Here is a 17,427-nt window from a genome sequence, read left to right on the forward strand (position 1 = left end):
TTCTCATGGTGTTCATCTCTTTGAAATCATGGTTGATTTATCTTTTGTTTATCATATGCATTTCTATCAATTGTAAGCTTTCCTTGCTCTAAACATCATCAGTGTGTCTTTCTTAAAAAGATGTTGCCTTAGACTGATCATGTAACCAATCATGTATGTGTAAATACTTTGATGTTATAGAAGGACTCGGCAGCGGACTCAGAGTTCACATAGGAGAGTGCGTAGCATGCCCTGACTTTGAACTTTGTCCATCCACGTCATCCAACTGTAGACCACCAGATTTTGTATTTAAAGATAATGTGTGTGAACCACATGCCGCAAAACCGCCATGATTACCATCCTACTGGAGAAAGAGACATGTGCAGCCAAATTTATCTTGGCTGTGAATTTACATCTAAACAACTTTATGTGGCCAAAAAGAAATGACATAGTTAAAAATGTTCAGAAATAGGAAAATGTGTAATTTAGTGTTTAGTGTTTAGATACAGAGCTGAATGATAATGTTTTTCCCAGTGCGCACCCATACATCTTGTATGTTTTTGTTGGCTGTGATTGTGTCTCAGGGTTTAGTCATTCAAATGTTAGAAAAGGATCATATAGATGGTATTTCTGTTATCTTAGACTTAGAAAGAAAAGGTATTACCATAAATGATCCTGTTTTATCCTTACTTCAATCAAGCTCAAAGGTTTTGGCAAATGCTGCTTTCATTTATCATGCCCATTTGCATAATTATAACAGAATATCCTCACATAACTAGTTGTCATCGTACGTTCATGTGTTGTCTAATCCAACTGTATGCTCAACAGCAGTAAGATGACTGTGACGCCTGTCATCGTGTAGATCTAATTGGGCGATCAGTGAGGCATGCCAGATGGCACAGGTCTGATCTGATACTCTGTCGGACTCGGATAAAAGATGTGATCCTACCAAAGCTTGTGTTTACAATATCAGCTTAAAAAAAGATCTTAGCCAAAAAAGACCTGTCTTATCAACCATTGCCAGTCGTATTTCTAGTTCAGTAAGATGATCATGATTTACGCATGAAACTAATTATTCTAGATCGTGTTCCAGTTGTTCCCCGTCAACTTTAAGTAAAGCTTTTATAGATGTGAATAAGGAAACTGCAGCTGCAACTGCACAGAAGCTTGACTTGGGCGGGAAGGTATAAATACTTCATGCAGCAGGGTTTATAATTACTTAATGATCTTACTATAGTACTGTAGCTGTCAGTGCTGAGTACTGTCAGGAGGAATATAGTCCTTTAATCTTGAAAACCACTACCAAACCATCCTCTTAAACTTCATTTCCTTAGATTAATTCAATTGTGTGCACATTTGTTATCAAATCTATCTTGGCAAGTCTAAAACACCCTATTTGTGGACAGCTGAGACATTTTCCTCCTGCTCTCATCAGAGAATGCCTAAATTATGAAACTCTTCCCATGTACTTCACATACCATCCCCAATAGCTTTGTATCTCTGGAAGGTAAAGATTTCTCAAATCGAGGCCATCGAGCTACGATGAGCTGAGATGCGCACTGCAGAAGTTTTTTTTCTTTGCCGCAAGGCTGGCAAGCAGCACCTCAGTAAAACTTTGTTTCCATTTCAACTAAAAGTCAAACTGTTTGCTTCCCAATAAATTCTAACCGCTCTCGCCTCCGGCCTCTCAGCAATGACCTGTCACCATAAGCTGAAAGCCACAACCAGTTGCTTTTGTTGCATCAAGTGCTTTGGAGAACTGAGCCTCGCCTCCTTCCATATCCCGATTCTTCATGGAGGTTTTACTTTGTAGTTTAAAGACATATGGGGAGTTGTGTGTAAACACATCGAGGCAGCTGCAGAAGGCTTTTTCATGCTCCCTTTGAATAGCTCAGTCACAAGGAGACAATTTCAATTTCAAAGTGTGTGATTTATTGAAGCTTGATCCGATTAGTGTGGTATAAAACCGTCACTTCAGAAGGACTGTATGTGTCTAACTTGGTATTATGCAGTATTCTGCAGAGAAGTTGAGTAATTGAATTTATTTTTCCAAATACAAAAGAGCTTGAGGTGAAGGGCAACATTTTCTTCTTTCAGTGAGGGCTTTAGATGTGAAGTAAACATTAGTGAGGCTTAAATTTTCTTTCTTCAAGCTGCAAACACTATTCTTCTTAAACCATAAATGATCAAAAGATGTTTTTTGTATTAAATCGCAGCTTTCAACAGCTATTATACGAGTCTTTTGAGACAAAACTGATGCAGACTTCAAAGAATGCATCACTGAAACAGGATTTGTACTATAGTATTTATATATGGGATCCTTTTGACCAGAGCTCTTTTGTAAAAACCATGTCTTCTGTCCTGTCTAAGCTGCCAAAAAGACCCAGTGGCTGGAGAAAGAGGAGAAGGCACGGCAGCTGAGGGAGCAGCAGCTGGAGGAGCGCCGCAGGAAGCTCGAGGAGCAGCGGATGAAGGCAGAAAAACGGCGAACCGCGCTAGAGGAGCGACAGAAACAGAAACTGGAGAAAAACAAAGTATGTTGTGACCAGCTCATGTCGTGCAATTATTCTAGGGAGGGTTGTTAATGCCCCCTTCGCTGCAGGTTCAGGCAAATGAAGGGAATAAGGGTTTTCTCAACGACCCTCAAGCCGAGCAGGTGCTTGAATCTATAATAATCTCTAAGCACCATGCCACCCAACGCTGCACAGCTTTTGATGGATCATACATCTGTAATCACTGGTACTTACTTCTGTATCCTTTCCAGGAACGCTACGAGGCAGCAATCCACAGGTCAACTAAGAAGACATGGGCAGAAATTCGCCAGCAAAGATGGTCCTGGGCTGGTGCGCTAAACCAGAACTCCAGCCAGAAAGAAAGTGAGTGTGTGGATCTTACCTGGTTATGCATCATAAAATCATACATACACCTTAATTGATTCAAATCGACTTGCACTAATCATGTTTATGGTCACTTTAACTGGTTAATGCCTGTAGAATTCTTTTCTTTTTATTTCCTATTACCGAGTCTTGAGTTTCAGTGCCACTAGCCCAAGAATCCCGATAGAGGAAATGCGGTTTTATTCTTTCTGAAGCTCCAGCCTTATTGTAATAGAAATCTAAAAGCAGACTGACCTGCTGCAGTTGTCTAGTGTCAGTCATGTGTTTCCCACAGCTAATGATCATGCTTGTTTGTTGTGTCCAATCAAAACCTCAAACTCTGATTGACATTGATATAGAACTGGAAAAGATAAAGTGATTTAAGTGAATCATTTAGGTGTAGATTTCAAGCAATGAAACCTGAAATGAGTGCATTATCAGGTGCTTCCTAATCCAAAAATAGATGAGTTAGGTTAGGCGTGTAGTGTTGTGTGCTCACTGCTGGGGTTGGCATATGATATTGGCAAGTGCACAGTCAGGACTGCTGGCCAAACAAATTTGGACAGGAGGTTTGGTTTAGTAATATTTTTTTCTGGTGAGTCTTTCCTCCACAGGCCACACTTCTCTATGTTAACACACCATTTTCTGTGCTCTGTTTGCTACTGCAGCTCTGTCCTTGCAGATGGTTTGCATTTGAAACATTACTTCTGGGTCATTAGCCCCTGATCACGACTTGGCTGTATTGATTGTGCAAAGTGAAAATGTATTCTGTTGCTTTATTGCAGCACTTACAGTAAACAGGGTTCTATTGACTTGGCAGCAACATTGAATATGTTGTCAAAGATCCTTCATTTGAACTGAACAGCTGATTTGATCAGTCTGTGTAGAAATATAATAGTGCAGCGTGATAGAGCTTCTGTCCGTCTGTGCCATCCGCCTGATTTCAAGTCCTAAGGTTCATCTAATGTCATTTAATTACCTCTGCCATATGCCAGGGAATTATTGACTCTCAAAATCATCTCTCCCTTCCTTGCTCCCTCAGATGACGACAGTAAACAAGTGTAAACAGACTGCAGTGGAAAGACTAAGACTTTGGGATATTATTTAGGAAATGCTCCCATCTTGTCCTCAGTTAAAGGAGCACACTGTGTCATCCACCGGCCTTGTGCATTTAAAAAACATTCACGCTTGGCCTGTTTTAATGCCTCAATTACTATAATGTTCTGTGAATCATGTCTGATGACATTTTAGGAAAGAGTGTTCATTTGATTGCAGTGTATTAACGGGATATAGACCTGGGAATTGATGCAAGTGTTGCACATGAATGGTTTCACAGATTTTCGATTTTGCTCTTTGCTCAGAGCCAGGTCATGCCGTCAACCTGGAAATAAGCATATGTTTCCTAGCAGTCACTTGTTTGGTTGTTAGGGTTATTGTAAGCCAGCTTCCTTAGTTCACTGAGCTTGTGTTGGAGGCTTGAAAAGGTGGTTATAAAGTTTCTCCCTCAGTTTATTTTACAGTTTTTTTGGACTTGGTGTTGTTGACAAAGAAGAACCTTAAAGGACAATATAATTTTTATTATGAATGAATCAAACTAAAACGTTTTTGCAACAGTTTGATAAGAGGACAGAAAGAACATAAATGGTTAATGTTGGTGAACTGACCCTTTAAGCAGCTTTTGATCCATTCATAGACACATGCTGTGTGCCATTGATGCCTGCGTACTTCTGTATGTTATTATACTCATGGTTAGCACACAGGAATTTGCTTTAACGAGATGTGTCCCAGTTACAAATGTAACTGGGACTGTCTTTAAGGTGTGGGTAAATGTTTGTAGAGGAATAGTTTCAAGCAGCGTGATGCCGCAGGAGTTCCTCCTCTTCCTCTGACACATGTGACCTGAATGAACATCTGTGTGGCGCTCTTTTGGCTTTTTAGGCAGATGCTCAGTGTCAACGGTCAACCTGCCCAAACATGTGGACTCTGTTATAAACAAGCGACTCTCCAAGTCCTCCGCCACGCTCTGGAACTCCCCCAGCAGAAGTAAGGCAGCATCTGGAATGCCCCCGCAACTCTTTAAATGTGTCCATCACTGTGCCGTCGCCCATATGTCCAAATCAGTCTCTCATTGTCCTGTTTTTTTTTTTCCCAGTTATCTTTTCCCTTTCCTGATTATAGTCCCTCTTCTGTGCTTGATGGTTGACAGCTCCAAAACCACTATGATTCCTTTTTTGTTTACACAAAATGTGACTCTGGGCTTTGTTTGACATGCTCTGCATGCTCATATTTTGCTATGGGTTATGTACAGTGTTCATATTCTGTCCTGTTTGTTTTTTTACTGTCCTTTGGTTGGTTCGTTGTGTGGTAATGGCCATTTCATTCCCGGTGTGTTTGCACATTCAAATGGATCACTGTGCTCATTTTCATCACAACGTGCTGGGTGAGGGGTTTCTTTTCTCTGTCTTAAATGTTTTGCTGATTGACTGAAATTGAGGTGGGTGTGATTAATGAGGGATAAATGTCTTTGAAACTGTATTTTTTTAGGCTTATTATGCGTGCAGATCTCTTTTATAGGTCTTAAGTTAACTAGGTCACAGTGAAAAACTTTTCAGTTTGAGGGGAAAAAAAAAGTCAATTTAGAGAGTGAGTCAGCATTTTCAGGAGATAATGTATTCTAAAAACTCCCTGAAGCAGGTACTCTTCCTCTGTGCTGCTGTAAAATATAGATGGGGAACAGTCTCTCCTGATGCTCTCCCATCTACCTCCCTCCCAGTTACTCACCCTGTGAGCACTCGGTATAACATCTTTCTTGTCCTACACCTTACAGCCAAAGAAGAAAGTTTCTCTCCCAAATAAAAAACAAGTTTCCACTCCTCCTTTTTTCTGCTTGTATGTGCAAAGCTGTGGTTCTAAACAACTGACTCACTGTCTAGACGAGCCTTTCAAATAACTTGCTCTCTTGGGTGGTGCCAGTACAGCCCAAGGTTATAGTAGACACATTTACTGGCTTTCTTTTCCTCCTCTCTTTGGGTGGCAATGATGCGTCTCATTGGGAATTTGTGTATTCAATCAGGTGTTTTTAGCTTGTAAACATGTTGTTGTATGTGAGCATTTACCCGAGAAGCTGTCTCTTTGCATTTCCTTATGGTGACATGTTTAATACTACATTTTGGTAATTAGGGAGAATTTTCCATGTGTCCATGTTCCCCTAACATTTCACATTTGACCAAGGACATTAATCCGTTTGTTTTCCTCTTCCTGCCTGCAGACCGTAGCCTTGCCCTGAGTCCATGGGAAAGCAGTATAGTCGACCGGCTAATGACGCCAACATTGTCTTTCCTTGCCAGAAGCCGCAGTGCTGCCAGTGTCCTCAGCAATAGCAAAGATGGTCGTAAGTTGTTTGAATAGTTGATTATCTGTCTTGTAGTAAATAGATTAAGTGGTTGGTGAGGCTTCATTTTTAATATCACCTTCCTCTTCAGACTCTCTTCTTTGCCCTCGTTCGGCCTCCGCCAGCCCCCTCACTCTGTGCGCCCACCAGGCCCACCACCGCTGCTCCGACCGCTGGAGGGTGACATCGAGCACACCAGATATCACGCAGCGTCACCACAGACGGAGCTCCACACCTGTATGTCCTTCTGATTAGCTCTTAAATGTATTTAGCATGTTCTCCACTTGCAGCCAAGTGTCATGGGGTTACACAGGGGCAGAGGGGGAAATTACTGTGTCGAGAGACTTGTAATACGTAAGCCCCTTTCCAAAAACAGCACGTGGCTAATTAACCATGAAATGTATAACAGCTGATTCTGTTTTTACAAGTGGGTTTACTATTCACCTAACCCTGACTGAAAATTTAATAGTGAGATTGTTGGCAATAGTCTCTCAACAATAATCCACTGGAGTAAAACATGATCCTCTTTTCTGTCCTTTCCCAGACAAACAGTCAATAACATCATGTCTTTATCTGTTTTATTATTATGTAAGGTTTTTTATAATTCACAGAAAATGATGTATGTCTATTTTTTTTCATACAGATGGATAAAAACAAGAAAGAAAAGAAAGACAAAGAGCGAGAGAATGAGAAAGAGAAAAGTGCCCTCACTAAGGAGAAGGTACTCAAGAAGAGACAGTCCCTGCCCAGCATGAGACACAGACCTGATCCAAGGTAAAATAGACGGCTCATTTCAAATGCATTCAACATCAGTATGTTTATTTAGATTTTATTTATGTAAACTAGGAAAAACTTTGGAACAACCATGAATAACCCCCACCTAAATATTATCAGCTTATAAAAATAACAAATCCCTTCAGAAACAAGTGTTTAATTAATCAGGTAATGAGAATTTATCAACTTTGGATAAAATATTATATCAGTTTTAAATTGAGAAAACGTCACCACTTCCTCATAAGTTAGTTAGTAGTTAGGAGAACGTTCTTGTTTCATCATTTACGTTTGCTGTGCTGATTGTATAAAACATTTGAGGATGTGACCTTGGGTTCTAGAGAATCATAACTTTCCCCATTAATGACATTAAAAATACTTTATACAAATAATGGGCAGATTGCCTGAATAATACAAATGAATAAAACATTTTTTTGAATTTCTTTTGATATATTTAAACAAGGTTATTCATAGGTCTCCCTGACCCACATCTACGTTAAGCACTGTTAGGCTGAAGCATTGAGTGAAAGATCCCTGGATGAGTGGTCATTTCCTGTCTTATCGCAAAGCCTCAGAAATAACTCACAGCCATGACACAAAGGATGACACAGGGGAAAAAACTGCTTCTTTAACTTTACAAAAAGGCAATAAAGAGCTTGGCAGACCTGTTGGTGCCAGAGGCCTAGAAGAAAAGGGGAAAAAGTTCTTCAGCGTAATGGACAATGGATGTATTGCTGGGATGCTGAAAGATGATGCATCTCGAGGGCGATGCAATGTTTGAGTGCTCTGTCTACGAAGAACAGGCTTATTCAGGACATGTGTTGATATTTTAGCCCAGGTCTAAAAATCACAATGTGGCAGGTGAAGGTCCATGTTTTCCTTTCTTCCAGTCCCAGTCCTTTATCAAGACAACGACCGTCATCCCCAGCTACACCTAAGAACAGGACTGCCTCTCCCAGCCCTGCTGCCTCCCCAAAGCCCCCGTCAACACGTGGGAGCCCGTCAACCCCTAAGGGTCGACCCAAAAGAGCTAGGACCCCCGCCAGGATAGACCACCGAACCTCCTCCCCAGCCCCCCTTGAGAGAGTGAAGGAGCAGCGTAGGCCCGCCACGCCTGAGGAGAGAAAGGGTGAGTACAAAAAAAAAAGTGATGGTGGTGGTCATTGCTCAACCTAATAATTAATTAATAACTATACCTAATGTTGGGAACAAGAGTGTGAGAGTTATTAATTATGACCATGCACTGATTGAGAAGACGAGATAAGAAGTGTTAAAGGACGCAAGGAAAGCTAGTATTTGGAACTTTTTGTTTATATTATTTTATTTTGAAGTTTTCTGTAACAATTTACTACACAGTAATTGACAGACTGCACTTGGTTACTACTTTGACCACCTGCTCCTTATGCGCAATCATAACATGCATAACATTTATAGTTTGGGTAGCTTCCCTCTGTGGCTGACTCATACTATATTTTTATTATGTTATAAACCAGCAGCGTTCCTCAGTATCTGGCTCAGTCTCTTCCTGTGACACGAAATAATCTACTGGAAAAAGTGAATGAGCTTCTGGAAAATCTGAATTTCTCTCAAGTAGCAGTGGGCAAAGATTACCATCAGGCTTAATTAGACATGAAAACAAAGGGAGCGTATTGAGTGAGCCACACGAAGAGGCTGCACTAATCAGCCATAATTATGTAATTACGACGTTCTTAGGCTGAAGCTATAGCTGTTTACAGTTACAGCTGCTGTGTACAGAATGTTGAAGAGGAAAGACGGGTTCAGTGTGTTATTAATAATGATCTATAGGCACGACTTTAAAGCACCACTTTAAATGTCATTCATTGCAGAGAAACATAAATATTCATATTGAAAACTGTTGTATTTACCTATAAAATACTTATGTTTTAGGTTCCCCTGTGGCTCCAGCCCTTGTAGTGTCCTCTGCTGCTGCCTCGCCCCATGTTACCGCAACAGCCAGTTCATCCTCACCTGAACCAGTCCACTTGGCACCTTCTGTCCCCGCAGCGTCACCTGCACCCTCTCCTTCAGCCAAGCCCATAGCAGGCACCAATGACCCAGAAGAGGCTGCTCGCATCCTGGCAGAGAAACGCAGACAGGCCCGAGAGCAGAGGGAGAGGGAGGAGCAGGAACGCCGTGAACAAGAGGAGAAGGAGAGGTCAGAGGGTTTTTATATGCCTCAAAACACAACCAGAGAGTGTTAGCACAGTTGTAACCTCGCACAGCCAAAGATCTGTCAAGTTTTCAATTTTAAAAATGTCCAAGCTGGATATGTCTTTTTTTTCTGTCAGCTATCACAAGGTTGAGCAGACTGAAGGTCATCTTGGGTTCTACGCAAACTGCTATTAATGAGCCCACTGCAGTGTTCCCTTAAGACAAAGACAGTATTTAATAACTGAAGTATATAGTAATATGCAGTTATTTGTGTGATGACATGCTAAGATGGTGGTACATACAGCAGTAGATTATTTTATGCAGAACAATAAAAATAAAATTCAGTGATGACATATTTATAAACTTAATACTAATCAGAAATGCTCCACGTGTTATCACAGCACATAAATGTTCAAATGAGGTTTCACACAGTGTGGGCTGATTCTAACCAAGAGCAAGTGACTACTTACAGCTTGGGAATGGATGTCATCTCTTGTTGTTGTCTAATTGTTACCGTTTCCCTTAACGATTTAGTTTCCTGTTCTTTGTGCTTCCATGTCAACTCAGCAGAGACACTGTAAATCAGAGAGGAAATGTCCTGTCAGTATTATCATTTACAGTGTTTAGCACACAAATGCTTATCCTCAGCCTTATGCTAAACCAATTTAGGATCCTGAGAGAGGAGAGAATAGCAAGGGAGGCGGAGGAGAGGCAGCGCAGGGAGGAGGAAGCCAGGGCCATGGCCGAAGAGCAGAGGAGGAGGGATGAAGAACTGCGCCTAAAGGACGAGAAGGAGGCCCAGGAACGAGCCAAAGCCGAGCAGGAGGAGAACCTACGCCTGCAAAAACAGGTACAGTGTCAACTGACAGCATGCAGAGAAAACAACTATAAGGAGAATCACTGTAATTATCAGGCTCATGGCGTGGCGTCACAAGAAGAAAATAGAAGCTAGGTGAAGCCCAGGGCAGTGACAAGGACATCAAGCACTTGTGTAATAGTCATGACACACATATATACAAACCCACGTCCTCAAACCTCAGACCTCGAACTGACCTCATTAGAAGGCACGCTTGTTTTCAAACACAGTGTTTCCTATGTTTCTGTCCTTAAGGCAAATATTAAACCATTTTCACCTTCAAGAGTACCATTGACTCTTCCTGTGTTTGTTGCCAGGGAGAAGAGAGTGATTTTCAATGAATCAGGACATGTGCCTTTTATATTTGTTTATCAAATGAATGTCCTCTTTTAATAAAATCAACTCTGGTGCTTATCTTATTTCTATAAATGGTCTGTTATCTAGCACCTATGCTTTGCCACCCCCTTGTGGTCTTTCACAGACGTGGCATTTGTGGTTAAGCTTGATCCAATATAATTATGCAAAGGCTTATGCAAAGCATTTTGCCTTAAATGGTTCTTGTGAGGCTGTAAATGTTGAAAATAGATCTTTTTGGCTCAAGGGTACAGGAAAATATCCCTTTTGTGGTTGTAAACAATAATTGCTGAGCGCAACCACACCCTTGTTACATAAAGGCATGTCATTTTGGCTGAAGTTTTTTTCTCCCCCTGCTGCCAGCATTAAAACTGTGGTTGAATTCTTGTTGGTGTGTATTGCAGAAAGAAGAGGCTGAGGCTAAAGCCCGGGAGGAGGCAGAGAGGCAGCGTCTTGAGAGGGAGAAACACTTCCAGAAGGAGGAGCAGGAGAGGCTGGAGAGGAAGAAGGTAGGGCAACACTGTCCTCCCATCGATGTTCCTTCAGCTGGGTTTTAAAGTCATCCATTTCAAAATGTCCCTTTTCACATGGATTACATTTTTATAGTGATTAGAAAATGAAGACATTCCCTTTCAGTACTTTTTTAAACAAGACATTGCAGAGGTTTTCCAAAAACCCTAACCTCCGTAACATATACCTAAACTGATTGATTTAAATTTAACAGTAAAAGTCCCAGCTCTGCTCATGTACTACATAAGTAACACATAATGAATTCTGTAATGGATTTACAATAAACCTTGTGCTCTGCATCTTGACATGACAAAAGCAGCTTTGAAAACTGAGTCACTAAAACCAAAATGAATGATGTTTTTGGCTTATCCTGGATCGGCTGTCTGCATGCCATGATTTAATAGGGTTTAGAGTGTATGTGTGTGTGAAAGAGAGAGAGAGCATGAAGCTATATATAAGCACTACTAAAAGTGAGCTTGCTGTGAGTGCATTCTGTGACCATGGCCGTGTTCTCATACAGTAAGCTCACACCTCAGTACGTTAGCTAAGCCTCTCTTTCTTTCTCCCCATCTTCTCTACATGTGTGAAATGCTGTTATTTAGGCCCAACCAGCCTGGGATTTACTTTTTATTGGAATTATCTTACAAGAACAGCAAATCCTCTTACACCAAGATTTGCTGCTTAGTCACCATCTTCCAAAACTAACTGGTCCACTCTTGTTGTCACCAAGCGTCACCTTTCTTTAACACTGGGAAGTTGTGAGAGCAAGCAGAGGCTATTAAAAGTGTCCTCACTGGCAGCGCAGCAATTTATTAGACATATAACAATCTTTAGTTCTGAGGGAGATGTTTTGCAGCCGTACTAGATGCCAAAGCTATGAGTGTGTGAGCTATCCATGAGTAATCTTGGATCTTAAAAATGCTTCACTTTTAAAGGTGGCAGCTGCAGTTATGGTCTAGCTATCTCCTCAGATGAAGGCTGCATCTTGTATCAAACTCCGCCTTCTGGGTTTATAAATTAACTGCACAGTGTGGTTTGTATTTTTGGTGCAGCACAGTCTTATACTCTTTTCTCTAATCTATTGTTCACTGTTCCAACCTACGCAGTTTTTCCAGCTGCAACATTACTGACACAGCCCTCCACCTGCACATACAGACACATAAGTGCCTCAGTTTGACTTGGTGCATTCACTTTAAGCATAATGACCTGGATAAATGAGACAGGAAAACATTGTTACACTATTATAAAAGAAACAATGAGCGAAATGTGAAACCCGACTTTCTAGCAAAGCCGTTTGACGGGATACATGCGCTTGTCTAGCCCACTAAACCTAACTCAATTTTTAACAAAGCTTACTATGCACAAAGAGACCATATTCTAATTAGGTTATATAATGGACATTTAGTTCTATGTGGTCATATCCCTTTCATTCTTTTCTCAGCGTCTGGAGGAAATCATGAAGAGGACACGCAAGACAGATGGAGGTGACAAGGTACTGCACATTTGCAGAGTTAACCAACATAATAAGGCAGTATTGCCCCCTCCACCCCCTAAAACTGACTGAAATTACTCCCATCTTCACAGAAAGACACAAAGTCGTTTCCACTCGGACACGTCAATGACAAAGAGGCAGAGAGCAGCAAAGGTAAGCAGAACATCAATCTGGACTAGTCTGCCTTGTGTACGGTGAGAGACACATCATTACTAGGTTAATTGGCCTAACTAATCTGCCATTAACGTGTTATTTGAGAAGGGATTTGCTTTGTGACCAGCTATTTCCAAGAATGCATTTCAAAGTGCATTTCTGTCTCTTACTGCGTCAATTAGCAAATCTATAAGAATTAGATAGTGAACCGGTGTTTGTCTGACTCACCGCACATTAACTCATGTTACTTCATCTTTAGAATCGTACTTAACGACACATAACTGCTTCTTTTACCGCTATCATTTACTGGAATAAACAAACTCACATGTATTTGTTTGTGTCAGTCTCACACTGCAGCGTTTACTATAACAAGGTTATTACATTATATCATATCTCTACCTTAATTCTGTACAGCTGTACTTTAAGTTCTTCTGCACAATAAGACCCATGTGTGTAGAGTAGAAGGGAAGAGTAGGCTCATTGCAACAGCCTGTAGCACTTTAAATTTACTTTTGACACAAGTGAGGTTGCACAGCTCTTAACTGTATCCACAACCTGTGGAATAATTCTGTCCTTAACACTATAACTTAACTATAGAAGTAGCAGATGACTTGCACAACCTCCTTCCACATCAGTAATGTGAAGGGGATCAATGTGGTCTGGGACATATGCTGTCCCACTGCAGGAAGACATTAGCCAGGCACTGATGTGGTCAGAGGCCTGCCTTCATTCTCCTCAGGGGTGTGGAGATCTGTCTCAACCACAGCTATGTCCTTAGTAGAGCTGAGTAAGACAGCTTTGACTACACAGGAAGGATGCCTCAGGCTGGCACAGCTTGAGGTGATCATTAACGCTGTTTGTCACTATGTGGTTGATTATTCAGGGCATGGTGGGAAGCTGAATGTGTGTGATCATGTTGGTGTGTATGGTTAATAGCGGATAAATTGCCGTTCAACTTTGTTTTCTATAGCATCTGCCGACTATCAGACGAAGCCAGAGGTCATCGTGAACAATAACAAGACCGAAAATGGACAGACCAATGTCAAAGAAAGGTAAAACTATTGCACATTTGTCTTTGCTCTCATGCTAGCACAAGAAGACCACCAGGAACAGAATAAAACCTTTGTGCCAGAAAACTAAGCTGAGAGTTGACTACTAATCAAGTCTGTTAGAGGTCTGCATTGTTGTAAAGCTCAACGGAAAAAACAAGGAGCCACACGCTTCAGGTCCACAATAAACAATTGTAATACTGAGAGAGAATTGTTAGTTTCTTGAATTGTTTACTCTTTGGATTTGAACACGCTTTTTGTGGTAGATTTTAAAAGACTAGTGTAATTGGATGGTGATGGAATGACTCATTTGCTGCATGAGTCATTCTGGCCCATCGTAAGTAAAACCATGCTCATGCTCTGTACTTCTCTCCACCAGCCCCTCAGTCCCAGTGGTCAACGGGGTCCAGCCAATGAGACATGAAAATGGTCTGTCCAATAAGGAAGACGCTACCCATTTTGAAGATATCCTGCATCTCGCCAGTCATGGAAACACTACTAACGGAGCACGGGATAAGTCTGAGACAAGCATGGCCACTGAGCCAATCCTCTCCTTTGAAAGTGAGGAGTCGTTTATGAAAAAGGCCGGCCCCATGAAGCCTCAGCATGTTGCAGGTACAGAGTTACTCTGTTTTCCAGCACACAAGAGAGATAACACTATAAAACTCAAAAGAAAAATGTTGCTAAAGACCTATAGACCTAAAATAAACAACGAATGAATAACAGGGAGGACAAAAGCTATACATTGTTTAGCCAAGTTTGTCCGATTATAGAGATTTTGAGCAGGGAGATTTCAAACTAGTGCTACAACAATGCTATGAACAATTAGGAAAACTGTGGGCAGACGGAGGACGGCTACCAACCATGTAAAGCTCAGGAATTACTGCCCAAAATGTTGAGGCATTGGACAATAGGTGTGTCTACAGTGACAATAATCTTTTTACTGTAATTCACAGAAGTTATCAAGCCAACAATTGCAGAGAGGCAGGAATAACTGTAACATTTTAGCAGCAGTGTTATGGTTGATCTAGCCTTAGAGGAAATTTAGAAAAACATATTTACTTCTCTAAAAGATTTAACTCAAACAACACGATTTGAAACAATGCATTAGAAGCCATATTGTCAAGTGACAGCGAGTAGTTTAAACAGATTAGCTTTTTGTTTTTTCATTAGCCCTTAATAAAAGGAAGCTGCAGACAGAGCAAGAGTTAATAAGGTTGTGTAACAATAAGGTTGTGTCCTTTATGTGCACTCAGCTGACTTTACACTTGGCTATGTTCACATTACCCTATACAGGCTCCAGTATACAGCACCAAGTGACCTCCAACCTGAACTTTTACTTCATCTAACGTGCAGGTTTGCACACCCTGAGGAGAGTATGGTGTAGCAGAGGGACTCCACTTACACTCACAAAGGAGTGGAGATGAGATAAGGAAGAAACAGCATAGGGAAGGGTGAAGAAAAGCAGGGTATCTTTACACTGATGACAGCTTTTATTCAGCAGCCCATCTAACTCGGGCCTGCACCCAGTGAGGAATCCCAAGAATGGCCGGGTCAATGAGGAGACCCTATCCACAGGCACTGCACTGCCAGGGGTTAGAAACAGGACTCGCATGCAATTAAGCAGAATATCGCACCTCATTTAACTCCATCCTAGTGGCAGCACCCTACTTCATCTCTTACTGTTAACCCAGTCCTATAAAAAGTTTACATTCTCTCTTCTCGTTTTCCGTCATGCAAATCTGGATACGTGAGATGACTTTGACCCGGCAGCACTGAGGGTGAAGGCTATAACTGCTAAAATAAGACTGATTTAATGTTAAAATCCCAGAGGTGATTTTGTACGACACATACTTGGAAGGTTTATTTGAATGTTCATACTGTTGAGTACGGCTCTCGCATGTGGTGTTGTCAGTCAAATAATTCAGTGTTACGTCAATTACTAACTTGTTTCACAGATTGGCTGCATTTGACTATAAAATAATCGTCCACTGTCTCAGCTATCTGAATTTCCTTCTGTAAACAAGACAGGGATCTATGGGTTCATTCCCCCTCCTGTTCCATTTCCCTTTTGCATTTAGTATTGACACTAGGTCAAAGGTTTACAAACTGTCTCATTACTCAGGTCAACGCCCTTGTTTTGGCTACGAACTGGACTCTGTTCTGTCAGTTAGCATGTGTTGATTAATACTGCAAGCCTGCTGCTCCTACTGACCCTTAACCTTTTGCTCTGTGTCTCCATCAGAGGTGCTGTGACATGTTCCCGTGCTGAAGTCTCGTTGCCTTAGGCCATTGACTTCGCCAGCTCTGCCAACACTCACATGGGGACCCCCTCCCCCGTGACCTGTGCCAATCAACAACCTTCTTCTAAGCTTCTTAAAGCAAATATCCTTCTCTCTTAAGATAAAGCGGGCCACAGAAGATGATGACCAAGCATCAGGACACAAAGCGAAAGGCAAAACAGGATGAAAGGTGCTGCTGCTGCATGCATCGTAGGTGCATCGGTGTAAACATTTGTGAAAGTCTTTGTGGCACTGATTCCATGCACCTTAATACTCAACAGTATCATCCATTGTACATCTCAGTACAGATGAGTAATTATTATAAGCTGAAACATAAGTGTTTTCCTTGTTCTTTAGTTATTTAACTGAAAGAAATGTAAAAAGAAAAAAAACTGGCAACATTCTTGTGAATAATGTAAATGAATTTAGCATGTCAACAAAGGAGGACAGTATGGATTAGAGTTGTATGAAAGGGAGCTACTTTTAGGCTACTCTGCTACGAGTAGCTGCTACGACCAGGTATTGTACATCCTGGTCTGTAAAAAGTTACTTGTAACTTTTTTTTTTTGTAAAGATAAATTGAGAATTTTGGAAGGATCTTTGAAATCTAAGTTGACATGGAATGGCTTCTTTCTGTGTGTGTGAACATCATTTCTGTTCATACCTAAACCTCAGCTTTGACTGATTGCTTGCAGAACTCAATGTAATAATGTGTGTGATCCTGACAGTTAAGAAACCACAGGTTATCTGAGGTCAACTCCCTGTAAACTGGGATTTACTCCAGTGTTTTCACATGTGTAAGCATGACTCAGTTTTCTCTGGTTTGCATTGAGATTCCATGGACTAATATGTATTTGAAATGCTGGTGTGTGTAAATGCTATAAAATACATATTGATCTTACGTATCTTAAAGTCTTATTAAAGACAAGCTGTCCGGGCTGTAGTCTCTTCATCCCTTTTTCCTGAATAATTCAGAATGTGATGCATTCAATCATAATTTGAGAAGAAATACAGATGTTCTGAATTCAGTATTGAATGCCAAAGTTAAACAGCCTCAGGTTCATTTATCTGAAACAGCCACAGAAATCAATCATTTCTTATTAATCTGACAGTTTGGAAATGTTCCATTGCTTAGTTTGACTTGTTTACTCCTGAGGCTCAGCAGTATTTTCTAGGGGAAATACCCATTCCCACTGCAAGTTGTGAAAGAGAGACTGCACGCTAACCACAAGAAAACAGATTTAGAGACCGAATGAGAGGGCCTTACGGCTGACATTCAGAGCTTGTGAGTTGGCTCAGCTGCCCATTTCAGTTTGGGTCTCCTTTTACAAAATCTCTACAGGGGGGTACATGCCAATCTGTCTGTTGCTCCACTCCACCATCACTATATTCAGCAGGAGGCCTGGCACGCCTTGTGTTTCCAGCATTCTAGGAAGCTGAAGTACATTACAAATATGATTTATTTCGCCTTCGACCAAACGCTAAGACATGTAGGACTTGAGACTGAAGTGACCTACAGCCATTTGTGAAATGCAACTGTAC

General features: G+C 41.2%; 1 protein-coding gene across 4 annotated transcripts in view; it reads left to right on the plus strand.

Annotated features, from left to right (window-relative positions):
• map7d1a (MAP7 domain containing 1a) overlaps window positions 1-16,837 on the plus strand; it is a 31,519-nt gene extending 14,682 nt beyond the window's left edge. For 2 of the 4 annotated variants that reach the window (XM_026371689.1, XM_026371691.1), the window contains 15 exons: window positions 2,350-2,513; window positions 2,744-2,855; window positions 4,794-4,898; window positions 6,124-6,246; window positions 6,338-6,483; window positions 6,890-7,020; window positions 7,908-8,146; window positions 8,926-9,193; window positions 9,859-10,039; window positions 10,804-10,908; window positions 12,351-12,401; window positions 12,494-12,554; window positions 13,525-13,606; window positions 13,983-14,218; window positions 15,849-16,837. In XM_026371689.1, the coding sequence (XP_026227474.1) occupies window positions 2,350-2,513; window positions 2,744-2,855; window positions 4,794-4,898; window positions 6,124-6,246; window positions 6,338-6,483; window positions 6,890-7,020; window positions 7,908-8,146; window positions 8,926-9,193; window positions 9,859-10,039; window positions 10,804-10,908; window positions 12,351-12,401; window positions 12,494-12,554; window positions 13,525-13,606; window positions 13,983-14,218; window positions 15,849-15,859 (2,015 nt within the window). In that variant the 3' untranslated portion in view covers window positions 15,860-16,837. The remainder of the gene's footprint in view (window positions 1-2,349; window positions 2,514-2,743; window positions 2,856-4,793; window positions 4,899-6,123; window positions 6,247-6,337; window positions 6,484-6,889; window positions 7,021-7,907; window positions 8,147-8,925; window positions 9,194-9,858; window positions 10,040-10,803; window positions 10,909-12,350; window positions 12,402-12,493; window positions 12,555-13,524; window positions 13,607-13,982; window positions 14,219-15,848) is intronic. The other 2 variants (XM_026371692.1, XM_026371693.1) reach the window with 1 other exon arrangement.
• Window positions 16,838-17,427: the final 590 nt, after the last annotated feature.

Source organism: Anabas testudineus, chromosome 16 (genome assembly GCF_900324465.2).
Source record: "Anabas testudineus chromosome 16, fAnaTes1.2, whole genome shotgun sequence".
NCBI classification, from domain to species: Eukaryota; Metazoa; Chordata; class Actinopteri; order Anabantiformes; family Anabantidae; genus Anabas; species Anabas testudineus.